The following is an 18,117-nucleotide window of genomic DNA, read 5'->3' on the forward strand; positions in this document are numbered from 1 at the left end:
AGATCGGCAGCGTTAGAGGCTGTGATGGAAATCTCCCAAGTACGAGGAGCAGTATCGATGGAGCCAATAGATTCGGAGAAGCGGTCAGCTGGGACTGATTCCGAAGAGACTGACACTGGAAATGTTTCACTGCCACATGTCACACCAGGGACCGCAGATGAGATTGCAGATGCTTGAGACTGTGAGGCTAAACCTTGAGACTTCTAGTGGGTGTTGAAGGGAGCTGGCCCCCATTTCTTTCCTTCAGGGTGGTGATTGAGATATGTATCAGTCGAAATGTCCGGGGCTGGGGGGTGCTAGAGGCGTGCGGCTCACTCAACCTGGGATCCCTCAGGAGGCGCTGAGGCTAATTTGATAGTGGGGTACGGTGCCAGAATTAAATGCTGTAGTAGACCGGATCTTCTTGGCTCTAGGGCTCCCCCCTTAGTTTCGTTCCTTGAGTGGGTCCCTTGTAGATACCAGAGGATCAGTTTATTTGATAGTTTGGATGGGTACTAGATTTTTAGAGCCTGTTCTGGGGAGGGTTTGGAGGGGTTGTTGGGGGATTTTGCGTTTTTTTTTGGGGGTAGTTAGAACCACCGGTGTGCCAATGGAGGGAGTGCAGGTATGGATGAGGATTGGACAACACAATGGAGACATCACCAGAGTTAAAATGCATTACGTGGAATGTACGGGGGATACATACAATGCTGAGACGCCACAGGGTCCATGCTTACTTGGTGCGTATCGGAGTACAGATTGCTTTCCTCCAGGAAACCCATGTTGACCTCGCTGAAGGCCTGGCTTTGCAGCGCAGATGGAGAGGGCAGCTTTTTTATACGACATATTCTGCTCTTGCTACGGGTACACTGATATGGGTTAGGGCTATGTTCCCCTTCCAACCGACGCAGCAGTTAGTAGATACAGAGGGGAGATTTAATGGCTGTAATGGGGCGCTTGAATGGAGTGGAAGTGACGTTATGCAGTGTCGATTGCTCTAATGTGGAACAGGCGACCTTTTTCGCCCGTTTGTCGGTGAAATTGGCGCCCTATTTGACTGCTCCGGTGATACTGGGTGGCGACTTCAACTCTATCACGGACACTACCATGGACAGGTCTCACCGTCCGTTGCCTGAAGCACCCATACATAGACTTTCTAAAATCAGACGGGACTGGCAAGATAAGTGGGGGCTTATAGATACATGGTGAGCACACCATTTAGGGGAGCGAGACTACTCTTACTTTTCCGCACTGCATGACTTGCATGTACGGTTGGATGCCATATTATGCACCCCAGACATTTACGCAGCAGTAAGACATAGTGAATATCTTGCGAGGACGATCTCAGATCATAATCCGTTATTGCTGGCAATACACTGGGTTCGGGAGAGACCTGTCATACCTAGCTGGCGATGACGCCCGGAGGCCTTGGAGGACCCTGTCTTCCGCGCGGAGGTACAGGCAGGCATAGAGCACTATTTCCTTGAGAATGAGGGAACGGCATTGAATTTGGCGCTGGAGTGGGATGCTTTTAAAGTGATGGTATGGGGCTTATGCATAACTAAAATGGAAGTGCGGAAGACTCTTGCTAGATATAGAAAAAGAGGAACAGTGCTTGCGACAGGCGGAGAGAGCCCGTTGAGAACCTGGGAGCGCAGGAAGAAGTCTCGGCTGCGAGGGAGGGAGTGGCGACTCAAGTAGAGAGGTTGCGCTGCTTCGACCATAGGCCATACTTGGTGAGGGCGCATGCAGAATGGGACTAAGCGAGCACACTGCTGGCCTGGTTGGCCAACCCGGCACCTAGGGGTAAGCCCATATTAGCCTTGGCCTCATCCACGGGAGCGCCGGTGTATACTCAGCAAGGGATCAATGGGCTTTTTTTAGAATACTATGCGGACCTTCAGCTTCAGGTTACGGGTGACGCGCTGGAGGATTTCTTGGCAGAAATACATTTGCTGCGCCTTGAGGAGCAGACGGATTCCCTAGGACAAGAGATTACATTGGGAGAAATACGTGGGGCGGTCAAACATATGGCGCACAATAAAACACCGGGTACCGATGGGCTACCGATAGAGTTTTACTCGACTTATGTCGCTATATTGGCCCCTAGGTTGCTGGCGGTTTTCCAGGAAGCCCGGAGCTTGGGACGGCTGCCTGCCTCCAATCGAGAAGCTATTATTATCCCTCTGCTGAAGCCCGGAAAGGATCCCCTGGATAGGTTGGCCTACCGCCCTTTATCTAAGTTAACATCTGATTATAAAACATTCAGTAGGATCCTTGCGACTCGGCTCCTTCCATATATGGTACAGTTGGTCCATATTGATCAGGGGGGATTTATCCTGAAACGCACCACAGCAACTAACGTAAGACGCCTACTCCGCATTTTGGGGAAGGACCATAGTACGGTCCCCACTGCAGCAGTCCTCTCGGTAGACATTGAAAAGGTGTTCGACAGTCTGGAATGGCCATTCCTGTTCCGGGTGCTGCGCGCACTCTGCCTCGGGGAAACCTTTGTGGGATGGACGGAAATTCTTTACTGGTCAGCGAAAGCCCACGTACGGACGGGAGTGACGATTTCCCCCTCTTGTTCAGTAGGGCGGGGAACGCAACAGGGGTGCCCACTCTCTCCGTTGTTGTTTGCCTTAGCCATTGAACCTTTGGCTGCACATGCTAGATTAGGGAGGCATTATCCTGGGTTAGAGCTACGTGGGGATATGCAGTATATCTCCCTATATGCCGATGACTTACTTATTTTCTTGGCAAACACGGAAGCGGCCTTAGAGGGTGCAAAGCAGTTACTCTGTGCTTTTGTCAGGGTCTCGGGGTGAATTGGGTGAAGACTTGCCTGTTCCCGGTGTTTCCGTCTGAGGCGGGTCCCTCCCAGGTTGCAGGCATTCGTTGGGAGCCTAGATGCTTGCCCTATCTTGGAACGAACATTTACCATAAACCTGAGGATTTGTTGGAGGGCAATGTGGGTAGGGCCTTGCGGGGTTTTAGGAGTAGCTTGGCGTTTTGGAGTACTTTGGCGCTCTTGGTAGCAGGCCAGGTGGCGCTCCTGAAGATGATAGTGCTCCCTCGGTTATTATATTACTTTAGGACGTTGCCGCTCTGGGTTCCGGGTTCCACTTTCAGACAGCTTCGTTCCATGGCTGGGGGATTTTTATGGGGGAATGGTAGACGGCGGGTTGCACTAACCACAATGATGCGCCTGAGAGCCGACTGGGGTAGCTCGGAAGTTCCGAGGCCCGGACGGTCCTGAAGGGCAGTGGGTTCCACGTCATATACTGTCCCTTATAATACTCCAGCAGCGGCTGACTAGCGAAGAGAGGAAACTGAGACCGTGCTGGAATCGGAGCCTGCGCAGAGCCGGATTTGCCTGCCCTTACGCCCTGGAGGTGCTGAGGGACCTGTACGAAGACGGGGTCTTGTTGCCGTCTCGGGAAGAATATTTATTGCACTCCGCCCTAATCTCGGCAATACAACGTTACTGGAAGGCGGGGCTGTCGGAACAACAGACGTCAATGGCATGCCAGTATGTGGTGATGGCGGCGGGAACCTTCAAGGCCATCACGTGCCTTTATAGGCGCATGCTGACTGAGGGACTAGAGCCATTGCGGAAGTTGCAGGGGAAATGGGAGGCGGACCTAGGCAAGGAGATCGCTCAGAAGACATGGGCCCACTTAGTTAGGAGAGCCTGGAAAAGCACTAGAAATGCCAGATTCCACTTGGTTCATTTTTCTATTTTGCACAGGGCATATTTGACTCCTGCTAAGATAAATGAATTTTTTAAAACGGATACTGCCCAGTGCCCACGTTGCAGACTGGAAGGGGCAAACTTTCAACATATGATGTGGGGTCGTCCGCAGCTGGGAACTTATTGGGTGGAAGTGGTTGATCTGCTCTGTGGAATCACAGAACGTCGTGTGGAACCTGACTTGGGCACATGTTTATTACACTGGTTTCCGCATACCTCTAAAACGAAGGTGACGAGTAAGTTCATAGATCTAGGCCTATTGTTGGCTAAGAGAGAGATCACTGCGCACTGAAAATCAGCGCGAGGACCCAATCTTGGGAGGTGGAGGGCAGACTTACTCAAATGGGCACTGTGTGAGAGTACAATCAGGCTTCAGCAGGCCACGCGGACTAAAAATGAAAAGGCACTGTAGGAGGCGAGGGGATGGGAAGCATTGGTTGTTGGGTTACAGGTGCCTGAGGCGGATTCAGCGGTCGGCTCGGTCTTGGAAGCCCAAACGGGTTCGCCATGCCCCATGTGAGCAGTGGAGTAACACTGGGTATACCCTGTGGAGCAACTGCTGGAGTCAAATAATAGTAGGTTAGCCTGTGCTGTTCCGCTGTTCCTGAATTAACCATAGCAGAGGGATTAGATGTTCCTACACTTATTAAATGCATGTAGTTAGGGCACACCGGTGGTACAGGGGGGGTGGGGAGGTAGTAGGGTGTTGATTGGCTTGGTTTTTATATTCGGTTATCCAGTACCCGTGATATAATTATTTCTTGACTGCTGGCGGGAGCCGGATCTATAATTAAGAGGGAGAACACGCAATGATAGGACAGGGATAGCCAGTAACCTTGCAATCGTTGATCCTACGGTCTTTCCTTGCTTTTTGGTGATGGATCTGGGATACTGGGAAACGGCGGGATGGCGGTGTTATACAATGGATGACAGTAATATTGTATTACTTGCCAGATGTTCTTTGAAAATCAATAAAAATATATTTTAAAAAAATTAGTAGTCTCGATCATATGTACAAGTTACTTACCTTCGGTAACGATGTATCTGGTAGAGACGATTCTAGCTGCAGATTCCTTCACGACCTGCCCTTCCTCCCCGTTCTGCGAGGACCCTCTGTTTGGGTTTCTGCAGTCGCCTCCCGCTGGGTGGCTTGTCTTCTGTGGGTGTCCTCTTCGTTTTCTTCCGGTCAGGCATCCCTCTAGCTGGTTTCTCTCCAGCGTGAAGGCCTACTTTTGCTCTTTCCCTCTGTTGTTAGTGTCTGATCCCCACCCGGTCTTCTTCGTTGGTGGTTCTTTTACCTGTCCTTTGACCTCCTACCCTTTTCAGGGGTTATGGCCCTCCTTGGCAATGTAGTCTGCGGATGGATTACCTGTCCTTTGCCTCCTACTCCTTTCAGGGGTATGGCCATCCTTGGCAGTGTAGTCTGGGGATGGATTGCTGTTCCTCTGTTCCGGGCTTGTGGCCCTTCCCTTTGTGGTTGTGGGTGCAGACCCTCTCTCTTTCTGTCACTGCGCTTTCACATGCTTGTGCCTCCAGGATGGCTCTCGCCTTGGCTTGCAAGGTGGTTCCACGGAGTGGTGCTTTGCACTTTTCTTACTCTGGCTTCGATGCTCTGGCCTTCTGGTGCTTGACTGCCACCTGGTGCTTTCACCTTGGCTTGCACAGTTGTTCCTCAGAGTGGTGCTCTGCTCTTTTCCTGCTCTGGCCTGCTTTTGTCGCCTTCTGGTGTCTTGGTGCCACCTGGTGATGTTTCTCACCTTTTGTTTCTCTCTATTTTGTTTCTCTGGTTTTTTCGCACACTGTTCCCATGCTCTCCTCGTCAGCGCGCCAGGGTGGGGCTTATGTGACCTCGCTGGTGTCACGCCCGCGGAGGACGTTGGGGCGGAGTCGCGTGGTACCGTCCCCCGGCACACAGATATGGTGGGCAAGAAAGTTTTCCGGGTCCAGTCTCACGCCTGGGGATAATTCTACGTTAAGGAATCTGCGGATAGAATCGTCTCTACCATATACATCGTTACGGAAGGTAAGTAACTTGTACGTTGGGGCGCGAAGAGTACACCCACAGTCCGGAAATGGATCAGAGTCTTAACTTACTGTAGGGAACAGCTGTAGGCTTTTGCGGAGGACTTGCCGGAGACATCACGGCCCAAAGACTTCTGGGCCCCACTGGCAGTGTATTTATTGAGTCTTCCTGATTTGTAATGGGTCATGCATTCTTTTTTTTGTGCCTTATTAGAAATTAATGCAATTGGAACTACTTATACAAGCTATCTCACATGTGTGTCTACAGGGCTCAGGATCCAACAACTGTATGATGTAACATCACATAAGGTGCCGGGGGGGGGGGGCTCTCTTGCTTTTCAGGAGTTGGTTGTTCTGTACTATATACTACTGATGCAACTTTGGAACTAAAATGGCTTCTATTGAACTATGCAATGCTGGTACCCCAGTGGGGCTTGTATATTGTCGTTGCAAGCTGCTCAATAAACCAATATACATTTTTGTAAAATTAAATGAATGACTGGCTGGGTAGAAATAGCGTCCATACATCAGACACTAACACCCATTTATGTAATGAGAGCCTCATATTTCCGTCTGTGCATGTCTTGCACTATGTAAACCCTTCTACTTGTTCCTTCATTTTCTCTTAAATTTTCATAGACTGTTGTAAATGCTCCAGGACAAGAATGCTGCGGAAGGCCAATCACCACAAGATTGGTACTTGACCGGGTCTCATTTCACTCATCATAGCAAGTGATTAAGTAGATATTCAAGGATGCTCTTGTTTTTCCAGGTCTCCCTACACATTCAGGGCATCATTAGGATGCCAGCTGGACTCTCATCAGACCGGCCCCGTGTCAGAAGAGGTACTGCCGGACAAGGAGTCGGCAGAAACCCGGCCCTCATTACAATGCAACCACCTTCATGGCGGTCTCAAACTGTAAATTTTCTATTATGGCTTGAGCTGCATGCTGCAGCACAAGCCGCATTAGAAAATGTGCACCTTGAAAACATCCCTGCGCCGTCTGGCAAGCACAATGCGTTGCCTGCCACATGGTGCAGGTATGTTTAGGGGGGCACCATAGGTGCCTCCATGCCCCATAGCAGATTGCCAGGGGGGAAGGAGGACCAACTAGGGGCCCCCAAAGTCCCTTCCCGCTCGCCTTATCATGGCGAGTGAACCGCTTTGAAAAGGCAGGCGGAATGGGTCATTGTAATCCCTACGGCGGTGCCTGAGAAGGCACCGCTCCTGTGGTAGGGATTCCTGACCCTCCGATGGGTAAGCATCGGACTCTCCCTCCCCCTGCTGCCTCCGACCGCATGCATTGTAATGGGTCGGTCAGACCGCAGCAGCAGATGGAGGTCAAACCGCATCTGATGGACTGTCGGATGTGGTCTGACAGCCATCGAAATGTGCCAGAGTCTTGCTTTTGTTTCTGGTAACAGCCACATGGCAATGTTATTCCAATTCACTGTAAGTATAGTAACCTAGACTCTGGGGGACTAATCGTCAATGCGTTTTGCACACCTAAGATATTCGTAGATGTGGAAATAATCCCATTTGAGGCCAACTTCACAGATTGATTAGCATAATAAAGATTATTACAGAATGTTACATTCAAAGACCATTTTGAAATGAGGACATTCTAGAAATATGGTGGAATTTTCACACTCCCAAACGTACGTCATTAGTTTCCCACCCTGAAAACACAAAGTTTTTTTGATCAGAGCCAAGAGTAAATGTCTTTCCATATACTTTTGGAGTTTATGGGAAGGGGCTTTTCAACACTGATGAGTATCATCACTCCTGAGAAACATTACAAAGTTAACTTTACACAGATTTCGATCAGATTTCTGCATGTTGAAATCTCCAGTTGATGAGAATTTAGCTTGGACTACTCAAGAAAATGTACCATTGAAATAGAAATCCTTGACATAGTTGTGAAATATACTTTAATAGGATGACTAATTCTGTGGTACCTAATTTTTGTCTTTTAAAATGCCTCTTGTGAGGCGGGTATACCTATAAAAAGTTCATGCACAAGTAAATACAATTACAATATGATGTTTTTACAAAAATAATTGAGGTAAATGTTTTTATTACATCACTATATTAATGTAGAATAATGATAATCTTTTTGCACTACTTTTAAGATTCATCAGAAAAATGCTGGTTCTTCTCTACCAATGGATTACATGGAGTAGGTCAGGCAGAAATTGTCATTCTCATGCTACGTTTGCCGAATGAAGACACCCTTCCCAAAGACATCTTTACACTGTTTCTCACCATTTATAAAGATGCACTGAAAGGTATGCATGTTAACTTGCCTATTTGTACAGCGAAATTAACGTTTTGCATATTTATTTTATGTTGATGCTTTAATATCAAAGGGATCGTTAGCTTACAATTGTGGCTTTACTCTATCTGTCACAGTGATATGTACCAATTACTCTCCTGACACTTCTTCTGGACCCTTACCTCAGTACTTTTACTTTGTCTTCCATTAGTCAGCCTATAATTTACGTTAATTACATCAATAAATCAAAACCATCTTATGCCGCTTCTAATACCTAACTCTAGCCCTTGCAAATGATGTTTTGTAACTAAAAAAAATATAGTATACCCCAATCCTGTTGCATCCCTAGCTCTATTCATAACCTATGTATGATATTTGAATGCGTTAATTTATTGGGATATATTTCATATTAGTTTTCTTGGCCCTAACAATATCCCTTCACGACAAATGTATGTCCGTGCCATGTGTGGCTGTAGATTCACATGCTCTGCATACTCCTGCCATCTAGTCTTTGGCTTGGACGTTGCAAGTTGTTTGTCTTAGAAGTCCTTTCGAATCACAAGGTATACCGACTCCTTTTTAGGTCTCGCCTGAGCCAGCGTGCATGCGCTGCTCAGCGAGGCTTTAGTAAGAACTTTAAACTAGGAATACATGCTCGTGCTTTTCTTTTTTATGTCCCGCTATTGGCCTCTGCATGCGTCTTTCTAATAAAGACAGCACGCAATTGGCCCAAGGCGGGTGTATGTCCCGCCTTCTCTGTTCCCTGGCCTAGGGTCCATGGGAGTGAGCAGCAGCGCGGCCGGATGCCAGCTACATTCCTGACATTCCTTCGCAGACGCGCTTGCACCTTGTTTAATAGGACAACAATCTCCACTTTGGCAGTGAAGGCGATTACCACAGTCCTTGCCTAGGCAATTAGCAGGTCTTTGCTGATGCGGGGACAGCCCCTCATTAGGACACGGAAAGCCTCTTTGTGCCTACTGCGCCAGGGCGGGCCGCTCCAGTGAACTGGGCGCCATCGGGAGGGGGCACTGAAAACTTTGGCACAGATATTCTGCTCTCAACTTTTACACCTTCTGACAAAACGTCTGAGAGACGCCACCGGTTGTCTCAAAGACACACCTGCACAAGGCTTGTAATTATGTTTTGGGTTCTGGTAAGGTGCGTTGTGCGGGGCTCTGCGTCTTCAAGGAGCACTATAGCCTGAAACGGAAGGGGCGGGGCATCTTGAGAGCAGTGAAAGGATGAGCAACAGTGGGTGTGTGGAGGCTGTGATTCAGTAGCAAAATAAAATACTTTATATAGAAGCAGGAAACACGTTCTCCCAGTACCTCAGGTCTATTATCTGACAATAAAAACTAGGCGCTTAGAAACAGGCTGGGCGCTATAAATGTCGTGGTCCACCCTGATTGGCCTGGAAGTTCCTATACATTTTGACTCTAAAATTCAGCCGGCACGTGCCCCTCTTCTATATTTAAAGAAGTGTATTCGGTGCATTATGAAACGCGCGGTTTAATCTTGGACAATTTATGCTGTGAGCGGGTGCATGCTTGGCGGCCTAGTGCTGGGACTTAGGGGTCAGAAGCCGGAGCGTGTCCCGGGGGTGCTAGCGAGATCCTCGTCCATATGGAAGCGTTTCATGGAGTGCTAAGAGGAACACATGGGGAAAGTAATGATTTTTGTAACCGGACACTATGGGGCTGCTGCTCTGGGCCGGCTCATCATTTAATTGGAGCCCGTCCAGCGTGACCTCGCAGCCCCCCTGCCCGCCTCCCACTCACCGTCCAAACAGACGGGACTCAGCAATTTTTTACCCACCGTTGCGCCGCCACGATTGCCCTGATACCACAGTGCTGTGGACTGGGACAGCTGGTTGTAGGGGGCCTGGTCCCGCACCGCATAAACATGCAGCTGCTGTGGTGACATACAAGTGAGGCCTCTGTTTCCACTCAAATGTTCCTCGGTTGTTTATGCGACATAGCGATATTTCCATTTGCCTTGATAGTACTATCGCGGTACAACATTGTCACAAACACAGTGCGAATACCACACTCACATAAGCATGCTTGCAGCAGATAAGTTAGAACTGCACAACACACCAGATACGTACATCAGGCATAAAACTAATTGAAAAAGACATCCTATGCACCCCACTCGCATGTTTTGTGCAGCCCTGACACCGGAAACACGCCAACACAAATCATACAAACAAACAACATACACGGAGACACTCAAACACACACAACCTCATGAATACATACAAAACACACTCACTCACATACCCAGTATATCACACTGACAATTCCTTTTCACCTTATAGTAATAAACACACACCATCAGGACTAACTTGGACACATGTCAGTCTGTGACTTCTCACCCTCCCCCCACTCCCGTTCGTGTTTTCTTGCCTGCCGGCACTTCCGTTTTCATCTTTATTATTGCCACCTTGAAATATGCAAGTTCAAGATGCGTGCTGTACAAAAACTTCTCGTGTTTAATGAACTAGATTTTGATGTTACTCTAAATATAATAAGACTCTAGGCAACATTCAGGGTATGCATGGCAACTGACGCCTCTTAGTTCACGAATGGCATTGTTGTCGGGCGGGAGGAGCGGCAGTGTTTTAACTCATGCTTAAAACAAGCACTTTTAATAACTTCCTCTCCATTCAGTGCTATAATCTTGTGTACTGAGGTGACGCGCTAAAGAAATTCACTTTTTTTTAATTCTGAAGAGACATTATCGCACATTTACATCATGTTTACTGTATGATTAACATGCAGATAATTTTCACGGCTCGCCCACTGGCTCGTATATATGCTTGGCTCGTCTCCGGCTGGATCTACCTGTTCATTAATATATTGGCTCGCGCACCTCTAACAAAGAGAGATGAATGGATACATGACCGTGAGCTCGGTAGATGGTAGAGAAATAGACTGGTGCAGACAAACAGACAAAGTCAGTCTCCATTGCCTCACGTCAAAATCATCACTTTCAATAACCTGGAAATCTGCCACCAACTCCCGCATGCCCCAACCCCATCCCCCTCACCTATATTCTTAGCAGAAGCTGCAGATTCTGAGCTGTGCCCTGCAGGTGCAGAGGAGCACGGCAGAGTCTGTAGAAGCGCTGGGATCCCTAGCCTCTCCGGGCGGGCACCTAAGCCTTCCAAGTGCCTTCACACTCAGGATAAATTAATACATTTTGTTCTGTGCTTTAGTCGCCCCTCTGTGAGTACTGTCTGGTAGATGAAGCTCTGTGTTAATAAACACATTCAGAGAGGTGGTTATGTACAAACAAACAGCCACAATACCGTACGTTTTGAACGTGTAGTTAAATACCTGCTCATTGAGTACCTCATTGGCTGATCATTCCATGGCACTACCAAAATTGCATTTGGACACATTTGCTCAACACTCTCTTCTATGGGTCATTTAACAACATGGGGCTTTGGGGTTAGGTAACCTACTTTGGGTGCTGTGTAAAAGAGTAAATACAAAAATGAATGCAATGGAACTAAGCAATCAGTACTGTCTAAAACACTGTGAAAATTGACACGCATTCTGGGATTTTGTTTAGTTAATGTCGATTTTCTCATTGATGTGAGTAAAGTACTCTTAATATCATAATGAAATCTGCACACTTTTAACTAATAGCACCGGGCGACCTTTGACAACTAGGCAATGAATACATTTTCATGTACCCCTGAAGCCCCCTTGTCCCTGTCCCCGCCCCCTTGGCAAACTTCATTGCCTCCCAGTGTTTGGGGGATAACCAAGACGCAGGAGAGTGAGTCAAATAATCTAGAAAATGATAGAGAAGCCGGGGTTCGGATTCACATGCTCCGATCCCGATCGCGTTGGTTAGTCTGTAAGCACTACTTTTATTAATGAGTTTCGCATTAGTAAAGCACAACGGTGTGCATGTGTGGCGACACTTCACCCATGAGTTACGTGCCAAGCAATTGTTGATACAATCCACACTTTGCGTCTTTCTCAATTACGAAGTGCAGGACCTTGCCAAGGGATTTTGCACACTACATACATTCACTCCAAAAATAAAACGTATAGGTAGAAAACATTGTCATTTACAATGTCAATAGCTCTGACTCACAAATGCGAGACCTATTTGCATTGCAAATGCTTGTTACTACTGCGACCGACGTTCATTCTTGAGAGCTATGGTCTTGGATCTATCGGCAGTTTAACATCATGTGAGTTATGGTCTGGCTTTGTGCCTTAAAACAACACAAATGCAGCCTGTAACCATGATAACAATCTTAACTGGCATTCTAATGTAGTACCTCATATATTTCAAGTATCGCCCCTAAACAATGGCAGCAAATACTCTGTTTTCCTATGTCACGTGTGAACACATTCTGGTGCCCCTTTGATTAAAAAAATAAATACAAATCTGTGAGGCAGCCACATTCTTCAAAAGTGCTAAAGGTTGGGGAAAGGATGAAAGGAACCCTACAGTGATTTTAAAACATGGAAACAAACGTTTTCTCTGTATTTCACTTTTATCAGATTGCGGTTTTGAACTGCAATCAGTATTACGCTTTATTTTTAGGTGTAAAAGGTGGAGTGTTTCTTTTTATATTGTAATTGTAATTGCATTTATATAGTGCTTACTACACCTGACGAGGCGTACATGTCGCAAAGGAAGTGTGTGTGTAGGTAACATTTCAAAGATATATACGAAACAATCCAATAAAAATAACATTCTACCTTCAAACACTAAAACGTTTTGGGTAAAAAAACGGTTATACACATACTAATTTAAAGGTGCAAATTTATTAAATTATAATGTTCAATTACGCAGCATTTCACGCAAAATATCAAATTGGGTGGTATAAGTAGACAAGCGCTATCTTTTAGATACAATCCAAACAGATTCACTGCTTAGTAAACATCCTTCCACACAACCTAGAAAAATGATGTGGAGCAGCACAATGCCTTGCTGCTTAAACGTGAATATTAAAATGCCAACATAAAAACTATTTCAACATTATTCACCACGTTCTTTGACACTTAGGAGCATTTACGTTAGCAACAGCAGGCGTGGTTTCAAAGCTACTGCTGCAGTCTTTAAATCTGGTGAAGCAGTTTCCGGACACCATTAACATATGTGAGCAGTTCAAAACCTACAGGCGTACGTTTGTTTTGCTTGCAATCTTTCTAACACCGCCTACATAGCCACCTAGTGCTACACTTAGTAAAACCTGTAAATGTTAAGCACCCAGAATAATGTGCTGCATGGCTAAAAACTTATGAGGTCCCAAAGGCGATACCTATTGGCTATGCCAATGCTTGTTTGAATTGTTTTCCTCACAGCGGGTGAATGTAAGTATGCAATAGCTAGTACCGTGTATAGAATAGCTAGTAGCAAGAAAGTGGTGACCATGCAAATAATGTTTAAAAAAATTAAGTATAGGGGTAATGTTAGAGAGATGAGCAAGCAATACATTGACTGTGGGAAGGAGGATGAGTGCATGTAAATCTGCAGCACTACAAGCTACTACAGATGCTTACAGGGTAAGTAACCTATTCCGTTTGCAGCATGTGTGGATGTAGATGCATATCATCTGCAAGAACTGTAAAGCATGCTCTCCTTAGCGGTAGCTAATCAGTGGATGATGATGCAGATGTTTGAAACAGAGTTCTTTAATCTGTTCGGCCAACTCTACCCTGATGGCGGTCGAGAATATCCACCAAGTTACACTTGGTAAAAGTGTGTGGAGTTGTCAAAATAGCTGCTTTGCAGATGTCAGCTATGGTAACATCCTGTAGAAATGCCATGGTTGCTCCCCCTCTCCCCCTTCCTAGTAGAATATGACCTGGGAGGAAAAGGGAGAACCCTCTTTTTTATCAGGTATTTGTGTATCAATTTCCACAGTAAACCTCTCACTCTCCTATTCAAAAAGGGAATTTTACATTGTGGCTTGTGTCCAGATTGGCAGGTACTACAGATCATACAGCTTAATGTAACTTTTATCAACACAACAATTTGTTATGTAAAATGTAACATAACAATCACTGGTTTGATCATGCAGTATATTGTCAGCACTTAACAAATGAGCAGGCGTGTTACAATGGGGGCACTACACCGACCGTTCATCACCATGGGGTTCAGTCTTGCAGTAGTGTCGGGTCTGGGTGTTCGAATGCCACTAGGATTTCCCACGAAGATCCTGGGCTAAGATTTTTTCTGCACCCCCTACTTGCCTCCTGCTTCAATGACATGCATTTGCTCTGGACGCATCGGCATACATCACTCCTCCATCTCATTTCATATAATTTCATTCAATTCATGGCTGTGGACCTACCTGGGCTCCACCCACCCTTTTTTTGCAGGATGCACAAGTCCCAATAGGCATGTCTCAGGGGTGCAGGCCAACTCTCTTCCCAGCGCCTGGTCAAGATGTTTTAGAGTCGCCCTCTAGAACTCAGTTATTACTTCATAGTCACAAACCATATGCATAAAATGGGTGTCTGCGAGATCACATCTCAGGCAACTGTACACAAAATTGGAGGATATTTCTGAGAGTCTCTTAGGTGTTAAGTATGTTGCGTGGAGGTAATTGAATTGTACATATTTGAGTCTCGCATTGCAGGAAGCCTTCTGTGTGGTTTCCAGAACCTTCCCCAACTGCTTGACTGTGAACGCTTTTGAGATGTGGGCTTTCCATTTAGCTCTGAGGGGATGCAGAGGTGCAGTAAAAGGTGCATTAGTGTTTTTTTTAAACCAGGATATCTGTATCCTCCCTCTGCCCATTGTAAACAGTAGTTGTAAGGCTGCATGTGTGGCAGGTTCGGCATATTACGGTCTGTGAATCTCCTGCACTATGCCATTTATTCTCCGATTTAAGAAATGTCTGGTAGGGACTCCCAGTTTGTCAGTTATCTCTGTGCTGGTAAGAAACTTCCCAGCATTGTAACAGTCTCTTATCGTGAGCCTGTCCAACTCCTCCCACTCTCTTGGGACAGCTTCTGGGGCCTCGGGCAATGTCAACAGTAGATCCTTAAGTGAAATTGTGCGTCATACAGTGCTGAGCCACTGGTTTTGTATTTGCACCAAAGCATCAATAGCAACAGATCCCTGGACTGTGTGCTACTCCTTATGGGTGCTAGGTCTGTCAGGATCCTGCCATCCATCCATCTAGCTACCCATTGTAACAGGGAGGTCAGTTTGCTCGGCTTTGCCTACAGGAACGTCCAGCTCAGTGTATCAAATGCTTTCACTAGCTCTATAGACAAGGCTATCACCGTCTTCCTACACTCCACCGCGGTTTCCTCCAGGAGGCATCTCATATTGTTTGATGTACTACGCCCCGGGATGAATCCGCATTGATCTGGATTGACTACCAGCAGCATAACAGCCATTAGTCAATTATCCAATGTCTTAGTTAATATTTTATAATCGAGGTTATAGATTGGGGACGGTATGACGCCACGTTGGTTTGGTCTCTGTGTAACCTCTCTTATGGTTAGCGGTAGAATAACTGTCACTAATTAAACGTTGGTGTGGTGTTTTGCGAGGATGTCTGTATAGGTTTTATAAAAATCAGTGAGCAGCCCATGCAGGCTCGATGTGTTATCAGTTGCCAGCTCACCTATTGCGGTCTTAATTTCCATTCCATTTCACAGTCTGTCCCTCTGTTTTGTATTTGCCTGTGAAAGCTGGCACCGGGCTTAGAAGTGTACAACATCTTTCTCGAGTCCCGGCGGACCTTCCATATAAAGGGCTGCATAGTAATCATAAAACACTTTGTTAATTTCATGTTGAGAGTGCTGAATACGACCCTGCTCATCTTTTTTTTATTATTATTATTTTTGTTTATTTATGCTTTTCTGTTTTCATACAAAAACCACAACAAACGTGATATAATCATTCAGAAGGCGGCATTGGCATAATACACTTGGGACATGCATGTACATGACATAACTCATACGGTACCACGGTACAAAACCCAGGGCATGTGGGTTCACAGATACAACAATCACAGAAAATACAGTGCAGGGCTATCATGCGTGAGAGAACAGACGACCAGCCTTGGGTTTCAGACATCCTCAACTGCCAACAAATAGGATGTGAGCGGTCCCCAGATATCCCGCGGTTTGGACTTAGCAGGCAGTTCCTCTGCATAACACGTGAATTGGTCCCGGCAATAAGTCAAATCCTGCAGCCATTGCTTAATGGTAGGTATTGCCCTACTGCCCCAGCACAGGGAGATCCTACGTTTAGCCAGGAGTAGTGCTATGGATACAAATTTGTTGCTGGATTGTTTCACCTTAACCCCAACCCCCAGCAGACATAGCTGTGGACCCCAGTCCACCGCTTCGGCAATCATTTGGCCAAGAGCTCTTGTAATCAAGCCCCAATACTCATTGATTTTGGGACAGCACCACGCTAGATGATAAAAGTCAGCCCCCGGGGCGCCACAACGTTTACAAATGTCCGCTGGCTGTAGCCCATACCGATGAAGCTGCGCCGGAGTGTAGTAAAGTTGATGCAAATATTTATAGTGTACGAGTCTCAAATTACCATTTGCTGTCAGTTTACCTATTAGTCGGCAGCTATCCAACCAGTCATTCTCAGATAACGGCTCCGGAAGCACAGCATTCCACCTGGCCAGCGCAGCCGCCACCTCCGATGGCACCTCCCTCTGTGACGTGTTATAAAGCCGAGTAACTAATTTGGCTCTAGACGTAGCAGTGTAGAGCAATTGCAGCGCCTCCAGCGATGGAGGCTCCATAGGAAAGGTAGGGTATAGGGCCCGCATCGCAGAGCGCAGTCTAGTGAGGGCAAAAATATGCATAGCGGAGACGTTGGCTCGGGTACTGACACTATCGAAAGCGATGAAGCGGCCATTCGGGAAAACATCTACCCTGCTCATCTTTGACTTGTGTGGTGAGGCCTCCCCTCATTTCTGAGTTCACAGGCCACGCTTCGAGTCGCCGCATTTTGTCACCCTCCACGTTACCATGCTAAATAAGCTTTATAGTTAAGACACCTAAGCCATTCCACCTGAACATGTATGTCTCCCTTTCAACTTTGTAGAACATTTTGCTTTCTGGGTTTGAGACCACCTCCCTCTTTAGCTGTCTCAGGTTATTCTCCAGAGCGGTTGTAGGAAACTGGGTTTTTGTTGCAGTACCCCCGAACTTTTTGCCTCGTATTTGATGCAACTTTGACTAAAGTGTACTGTGTTCCTGCTTACCAGGTCCCCAGTACTAGTGTAATTTCCTTAAAAAGGTTCTATTGTTTTTCCCAATTTGCAAAACCTTTAGCACCCCTTGTAAGTTCCTATTAAATTGTACCCCTGGTGCCTAGCGTCTGAGTACTAAAGAGGTTCTATAAGGGCAACAGCACAAATTGTGCCACCGTATGGGATCCCTACCATTCACATGGAGGGCTTCTATCGCAGGCTGCATGTCTTGGTGCAGACAAAAGTGAAAGCCCGACATGACACACATCCCTGTGTGCAATGTCCCCTAATCCTGCATGTAATATTTGTTTGTCACCCCTAAAGCAGGCCTGACAGCACGAAGGCAAGGTTCTGAATATTACATTTGAGGGCATACCTGCAAGAGCAGATATGCCCCTGTGCTTGTCGGTCCTATTACTACCAGTCAAAGTGACTAGGCAACCCATTTTCAAACCTGTTCAGGATACGGATGAAAATGAGTTCCACAGCTACATGAAGATTTCACTGAAAATAGAGCTGTTTAGTATCAAACATCTCGTATTGGTAAACCCACACCAATGCCAGTGTTGGATTTACCAAGCCTGCAGCCTCTTTTCACAGTGACCGATCCCCATTGAAATACATTGGACTCTTGAAGCTGTGTTGCACCCTGCACCCGGCTGCCTCCGTGCAGCTGGTGGTGTACTGCTGGTGCTGCCTTGGACCTTGGCCACCACTCACCTTAACTCCTGGAGATTGGTCTTGTAAGTCGCTGTACTATACTGGTTTGAAGAACTTGTTCTTCCTTCAATAGGAGAAGATTGCAGAACTCAGAAATTGCACTTTGTCCTCTTTTTAAAGTGAAAATAATTTATATTTAAAAACTTACCTGGATG

At 46.5% G+C, this 18,117-nt stretch overlaps 1 protein-coding gene across 9 annotated transcripts in view; it reads left to right on the forward strand.

The window, feature by feature from the left end:
- ZFYVE16 (zinc finger FYVE-type containing 16) overlaps positions 1-18,117 on the forward strand; it is a 602,399-nt gene that overhangs the window by 336,939 nt on the left and 247,343 nt on the right. For all 9 annotated transcript variants that reach the window (XM_085632397.1, XM_085632392.1, XM_085632394.1 and 6 more), the window contains one exon: positions 7,889-8,044. In XM_085632397.1, the coding sequence (XP_085488523.1) occupies positions 7,889-8,044 (156 nt within the window). The remainder of the gene's footprint in view (positions 1-7,888; positions 8,045-18,117) is intronic.

This window comes from Triturus cristatus, chromosome 2_1 (assembly GCF_964204655.1).
Source record: "Triturus cristatus chromosome 2_1, aTriCri1.1, whole genome shotgun sequence".
NCBI lineage: Eukaryota > Metazoa > Chordata > Amphibia > Caudata > Salamandridae > Triturus > Triturus cristatus.